The sequence below is a fragment of the Papilio machaon genome, chromosome 1 (assembly GCF_912999745.1).
Source record: "Papilio machaon chromosome 1, ilPapMach1.1, whole genome shotgun sequence".
Lineage (NCBI taxonomy): Eukaryota > Metazoa > Arthropoda > Insecta > Lepidoptera > Papilionidae > Papilio > Papilio machaon.
In genome coordinates, this window is record NC_059986.1 from 8,459,201 (window position 1) to 8,466,847 (window position 7,647).

The 7,647-nt window shown below is 33.3% G+C and overlaps 1 protein-coding gene across 1 annotated transcript; it reads right to left on the reverse strand.

Moving 5' to 3' along the window:
* Nucleotides 1-530: 530 nt before the first annotated feature.
* On the reverse strand, nucleotides 531-5,657 carry LOC106718816 (venom serine carboxypeptidase-like). Its single transcript, XM_014513003.2, has 8 exons — nucleotides 5,469-5,657; nucleotides 4,657-5,219; nucleotides 3,728-3,840; nucleotides 2,794-2,964; nucleotides 2,446-2,613; nucleotides 1,836-2,095; nucleotides 1,167-1,295; nucleotides 531-739 (listed from the first exon to the last, which is right to left on the reverse strand). The coding sequence occupies exons 1-8, from the start codon at nucleotides 5,531-5,533 to the stop codon at nucleotides 541-543; spliced, it is 1,668 nt and encodes a 555-aa protein (XP_014368489.2). The 5' UTR covers nucleotides 5,534-5,657; the 3' UTR covers nucleotides 531-540.
* Between the last annotated feature and the right edge of the window lie 1,990 nt (nucleotides 5,658-7,647).

Sequence of the window (7,647 nt, forward strand, 5' to 3'; positions counted from 1 at the left end):
TTTTAATTTATTTACGGTTTTTTTTTAATTTATTTAATATGGTACGAAGTATCTGCATATATGGATATTTTAACAGTGGAAGAGCCCGCAACAACAATAATTGTTGGATGCACGGCGATGGCTGAACCAGTGAAACGCAATGACCAAACAGAAGACAGCCGTGAAGTGGAAGCAATTCCATGTTACGTCGGGCAACGGTGCATGACGGAGGTCTAATTTTTGTCCTATTCCTCATTCCAGCTTTTTCTTGTAAGAAGGTAATGGAAGGTGAAGTATTTATGGCGAAAAAAAGGACGCATAGGACGGGGTAGCATCTTCATTCTGTGCGTCACCTTCTCCGTCGATTATAAGTAGGTAACGTATCTGCAATTGCAGATGTCTTTGTACAGCGGTCGCTTAACCATTTCGGTGAATTCAGTTGACCACATGCTCGTTTTCCATCTTATAATCAAACAATTGAATATAATTAAATAATAATTATTATTAGTAGTTATTAAAACAAAACAAAACATGTACTATAACTATTAGTTAAAAATAACATCAAAGGTAAATTGCAGAATTATTTGCAATAAAACCGGTTATAAATGATCGTTCTAAGAGCGGAAAGGATGCGCTGAGTTCCTTGTTGTGCGTCCATCTTGTAATGAGGTCCCGGGCAGGAGCGGGCACGTCCATAGGTACCATGTGGCCCGCCCCCATAAATACTACCTCAGTCAGACCTCCACCGGTTTTGTGATATCTGTGAAATAAAATAAATAGTAAGTATAATTAAATCATATAAAAATATCAGTAAATTTTATTCAGTATTTTTCAAGATATTTGCAAAAATATAAAAAAAAATCATAAACTTTAAAGCCCTTCAGCGTCCAATCTTAGCAAATTTGGATGTTGTCTTAAACCGTCATATTTTCGGCTGAGAAATGTGTGGTTACACAAAATGTCCGGGCATTTTGTGTGACCACAGATTTCACAGCTTAGTATTGTAACTACTAATACTAAATACTAATAAATCTCTAATGCTCGATTCTCGAATAAGGTATTTTTGAAAACCTTCGAGCAAAAATGTCTAGTTCCAGGATGTTTCATTTTCCTTGAAGGTCCCATCAAAAAAAAAATCATACGGTATAATTAATATAGGTAACTAATAATTACAAAAAACATCATACCCGGCACGTTTATGTAAATACAAATACGGTAATCTTGTTGCGTTTAAGAATTTTTCCTTCTCGTTCCATTTCCATGTTCGATAGTTCTCTGAAGTTGTGACACACGGCATCATCAGATCTAACTGGCCGCTGAAAATTATTAAAAAAAATAAGATTACCATTAAAAATGTGACAAAAAATCCTGTTTAAAATATATTGTTATCTCTAAATTGTCAAAGATAATGACAGTGATGACGATATGTTTTACACATTTTGGTCTCAGAAACCCACCGTAAATCATAATATCGATTTAATTGGTAACTCCTTTAATCGTGTAACATTTAATGCAATCCATCCATTGCAATTAAATATATCTATATCGTAAAAGTGTATCTGGAGTGACAGAATGTAAGTAAATAGCTCTTTATTATTGAAAAAATTTAATGAATAAGAGTATACGGCCAAGGCCATGTATAAAGATAAACAGTTCTTTATAACAAGAGGTCATCGGGTTCACTTAATAAGTTATACGCACCTACGGAACGGATCTTGATGAAATTTGGCAAACATATAGAACATCTGGAAGAACACATAGGCTTCTTATTAAGTTTTCTTTTTAATTTTAAGACGGCGACATCTAGTCTTTTATAATTTCATAATGAACATAGTTAAGAAAAATCTATCACTTACCAATACGCGAGCACCCGGTAATGTTCCAACAGAGTTTCAAAGTGCGGTTTACTGCTGCTTAAGAAATCCGAAGCGAGGTGGAAGTTGACAGTCATGTTGACGAAGTTGAAGTTTGTTCTACGCACATGTATCGCCTTTTGTATGTCCGTCTGATTCAAGAATTTCACGTATCTGCCTACCCCTAAGTCGTTGTGCAAGAAGTTATATGCGTGCGACTGATGGCTCAACATTAGAAGAAGACTGATGAGGTTTATCCATTTCTATAAAATTATAAATATATCATAGAAAAATGAGAATCAAAATAGCTTAATCAAAATGGCATAATAGTACAAGGTGGCAACGAAGCTGCCATCTGCAATTTCGCTGAAATAGCGAATTGACCGCTGCCCACCGATGTCAATAAACATATGCAATGTAAGTAGTCGATGATTTGCCTCCCTTTAATGGACAGAAGAAATAGGATTATACCCTTTGCCATACATCCCCTCCCGCGTTCCCCCTCTTCTTTTCTCATTCCCATCTATTTTCCTATTTGAAAGTTTGTACAAACTTTTAAGAAACCTTTTATTATAAACGAGTACAACTCGTACGTTGCTCTTTGGATACTCACATTTTTAGCTAGTGCTCCGTTTTTGGCAGCCACTTGTTCCGCTACTGCGTTCGATAATGGTCTCAGCATTTCCACCTGCTCTTGTTCTATAAGACCAAAGTTATAGAAGGGCCGGACTGTCCTCGGGATAACAGCAGGATCCACGTACGCATTACCGATCATCAAACCCTGTAAGGTGACATAATATGTCTTATTCCAAAGTTATGGCACTTAGATTACCCATTTGTGTTTAAGAATCATTTCTCCTAAACTAATAACTTTGGTGGGTAGGCACTATCCTATTTTAGTTTTGGTTTAAGCGATTTAGTTGTGGACCTGTCATCATCTGCTATACTTCGTTTATTTTACCTTAAGATTAACACGATGTTCTGGTAAATGTATTCTATTATGTATCTCCAGTCCGAGCGCAGGCACGTATTTTCCCGCGTATGACTCTCCCGCAATGTAGAGCGGAGCTTCCTTTAGCTCTGGAAACATCTGGACGAACTGGTGGAACGCGGTGTACAGCTGTCTGGAATACTGAATGGTAGTTGTTAGTTAGATGACGTCACAGTATTGGACAAAGAAGCTAACGGAATTGACTGTGACACGATTAGAGATATAGTTATTTTATTAGGTGTATAAATTCCATAACGTTGTAAGCGTGTTATGATTGTTCAGGGTAATTACATCGAGTTCAATCATTATCAAATGCAACATAGTATTGAGCTTTATTCGCTAACATATTGCATACATATACAAAGTTTTTTAAAGTTAACATATAAGGTTTCTTTGTTTTTTTTTTTGTTCCTAATTAATAGATTATTTCATTCAGTTTCCTTAATACTGTTTGGCTTCAATCTCAAAGATAACTGTGTTAGGTCACCACCAGATGGCGTTGCAATCTCTAGACTATCTGTTATCGATCGCTATTAAAATTTGATTCTAGCGATACAGGACCTTTATTTTATAGCAATATAGTACTTTTCACTTGTAACCTTGTAGTCATTTTTGAGTTATTGCGACGTTGCGATTTGTGCCTGGATTTTACAGTACACATAATTATGTATTCAGTTGTGAGAGCTTCGAATATTACAATTTCAGATTTTGCGATTCCTTTTAATAAAACATTTGAATGAATTTAATCCTGAATATAAAGTGATTCGCTTGCGACAGTATCACGATTTTGGGTTACAATACTTGTACTTTTAGGCTTTAATTTAACCTTGCTTGCAATCGTTTTTTATTTGTCTATCTAAATAGATAACTGAGGGATGATATCAGTTGCTAGTTAGATTATTACCGTAGGCATATCTCGAACGTATCCTCGTTTATCATCAGTGAAACTGAAACCAGTTCCTACGGGGTTGTCGAAGAACACCAGAGAATGGTTCTGCAGCCATGTGTACGGGTTACCTGTAGAATTAAAGATAAAATTAAGTTGGTTTTGTTAATTAATGATAAAGTCTTTGTCAATTGACATTACGTCGAAGATCTGTGAACAAGTAGAGCGGAATATAAAACACCACGGTTGTTTTAACGATGGTCTGATTACATTACTTTGAAATGTAATGTGTACTTAACTATTAGCTCGATTGTAATGCTAACTAATGATGTCACTTCTTAACAAAATTATTTCGTAAGACTTCAAAGAACTTCAAACAACACATACACGTAAATTTCTTGCTAAGAACCAGCGCGTCATTTTGGGAATATTAAATTACTCTCAATGTGCTTTCAAATGTTTTAAATTATCGATTATGTTTACAGAGAAAACACAGTAAAAATTAATTTTCATTTGTTTTCCTAACAAACTTTTTGTGTTTATTTCGGGCGACAAATAACTAAGCATAAAATTAATCTGTACATTCTTGAATATGATATTAAAAGTGTGAAATGTGGTTTTAAAAATGTTAGTTATTCATTTAATTCAAAACGTAACTTAGAAGAAATGTGCGAATAAAAGAAATATCTATATAAAGAGTATTTATTAACTTTTAATCAATGTTAAATATTTTCATTGTATTTATGTCACAGTCTTTATGAACGCTAAACATTCGCGCCTTAGCAAAACTCAGTTTTCAATTGAACCGCGTTTCCAATCGAACCCCTGATCTGGGAATGAATCATTATCCAAGATTTTGTAATTAAAAAAAATGTTTTTTACTATCTTGTGATTAGAAGTTATAAAATAATGTTAATTAAAATTGTACAACTGAATTTTTTACTTACGTTCCAATTGTAGTTTTGCACCCATTTTAAGGGGTCCTATTTCCTCAAAAAGTCCTGTCATACTAGACGCTCCGGGTCCACCTTGCAACCAAATAATCCACGGCGATTCACCAATTGGTTTATCCACAATCGGGAAGAACCAAAAGAACATATTGGAATTATAAGTTTTGTTCACAGTCAAGTATCCTGAATAACTTGTAAAACCTAGAAACATTTCTGGATTGACCAAACTTGCGTTCTTTGCTTCGTCGATTCTTCCTTGTTCAATGAAAGGTGTCAATATGAGTGGTTCTAAATGTTCTGTTTCATTATTTGCTTCTTTTGTATTATTCACTTTGGTTTTTAATTTGACTGTGATATCATTTTTAGGTTTGTTGTCTTCAACATTAACTTCGTTGTCTTCAACATTTATTTCGTTAGAATATTTTGTTACTGTCTTATTTCTTTTATGTAATTCTATTATTTCCTCGTTATTATGTATAGTTACTTTAATTTTTAGCGGATCTATAGAATTTAATAATTCCGTAATCTTTTCCCTGCTTAATACAACTTTACAGTTGACACTACAAAAATTAAAAATGTTTTTAAATAATATTATCGATTGGTAATCACTTCTAAAACAGCTAATAGGAAATATCGTAGTTAGATAAAGAAAATGTTTAACCGTCAGTTTCCATTGCTACAAAACATATGTTTCTAAAGTAAAGATGAAAAAAGGTTGCTATGTGGCATTGAAATCCCATGGTGACATTTAACTTTTTAAATCTTCGATTATCACAATTTATTTTACATTATAACAAAACTAAGCTTACCTCGTTAATAAAGCACACAATATGTACGTAATTAATATTTTAATAAGATACATTTTAGAATACATTAATTATTACACATGTCGAGTAAATTAACACGTTCCGTTTAGAATTGTACACTAAATGACAGTGACAAGATAATGTGCACGATTTTCTTGTTATCAGTTGAACTGTTTGATCCCGACTTTGCATTGAAACATGGTACACTCAAAGATATATGTTTAATTTTGTAATATACATATAATTGTTTTGCATTTTTACATCGCATGAATAGAACTCTATTAAACACAATTCTTATTAACGGATATTTGCAATTCTTAAAATGTTATTGTAAAAATATTATACGATAAACAGACTGACTATCCGTTAGATTGTAAGACACGTCTGAATTTCGTTTTTATATTCACTTCCTTTTGTGTAACCCGTTTTTTTATGTCCGATATACGAAAACAAGTTGACTTTTTTCTTTTACTTATATGTTTTTTGGTGTTGTAAACTCGTAAGTATAAGGTGACCATAAGTCTATAGCTCTCCGGACAAAGCGCGAATGGGATCTACATATAGCCTGTAGGTGCCAAAAGAGGGCGCAACGGTGGGAAGCTGCCTATCTAGTTAACATTGCAGCGTTACGCATAGCCTATTTAGGTATATTATTTTATTTGTTGTTCATGGTTTACATAACATTGTTGAGCTCAAATTTGTTATGTTACAAAAACTATTAATAAAAAAGAAAAAACTACTAAAGAGCATATCACAGTAAAAAATATTCGGTCGATAAATTGTAAAATTACTTGTTACGAGAAGGGAAAAAATGTTGGGATCTAAAATACTTTATAAAAAGAATAAAGTACCAGCTTTATTATCACTGATTGCCTCACATTATCATTCGGTGTAGGACAAGTCATTGACCCAAATGTTCACTAAAAATAACGATTGTGTTGCCTTAACGCTTGCAGCTCACCACTGCAAAAGCGAACCGAAGGAGATGCGAAATATTTGTAGCATATATAGGTATGAACACGGAACATTTGCTTATCAGCCCTCTATGCAGTTTCATAAAAAAAACATAGCTACGCTTTTTTGCGTTCGTAGTTATGTGCGACATGCATAAAACGAGTTCTTCGTCCGTTATTTTTTTAACTTGTTATTTTATATTTATTTTATTAAGTGGCAGGAAAAGTTCGCTCACCTGATAGTGTACCATACTTACCATAACAATGGCTTTGAATCACTTGAAGAAGAAGGAAAAATTTCGTGCCACCTGGATGTTTAAAACTGAATGGCTCCTACGAATAAGGGCCAATGTGCAAATAGACAACTTTTCAGGAGAGGCTCTTAAAGTTGCAACCATATAGGAAAATAGGCCGCATACGCTCTTTTACTTCAGCAAAAAATAAAAATTACACCTGTAAATGTGTATTTTGTATAGTGCGTGTTGTTAACTAAACTAAGAAGTAGCTTTTAACACAAAAAAGTAAAAATCAATTTGTTACTTTGACCCTTATATATAGAACCCATCGATAGACACGGTAACATGCTCTAGGTACGTCTAGAATGGTTAGGTTCCTTACTCTACATTACCTCATGTTATAGTTATCACTATTTATCTACAAGTTATGTAGAGTGCCTAAAAATGCTGGCTACTGTATACGTAACATTTGTCATCCTAGGGTGTTACCGGGGAGTCGGTTCTCTTCAAATCCCTTTAAGTCAAATTACTACGGATGTGATTGTTTCTCAAATTAACAAGTTAACAAAGCATTAAGTTAACCATCAAATCATTTAATAATTCCATTAATTTTTTTTTTGTCACAGATTCATATTTGAAAATTTCACACAAACTAACTTTTGTTTTAATTTTTTAAATAAAGAAAGCCATAGTTTCTTAGTTTCCGGAGTTCAGATCAGTAGTAAATAAAACTATAATTTCGTTTAATATAATTTATTTTAATTACATTCAATATAATAACATTGAGGATTAATATATTTCTTCTAACTACAACTGCCACAACTGTGTTACCCTGATGACGCAGTTAAACACAATTTGAAGTTTTATTTCACGGCTTGTGTGGTAGCGCGGCAAAGTGTAGAGCCGTCTTAAAGTTATAAATAACAGGCTCAACTCTGTTTATTTAAAATAATTAATTGAGATACAAAATAATCGATTTAGAATCGAAATATT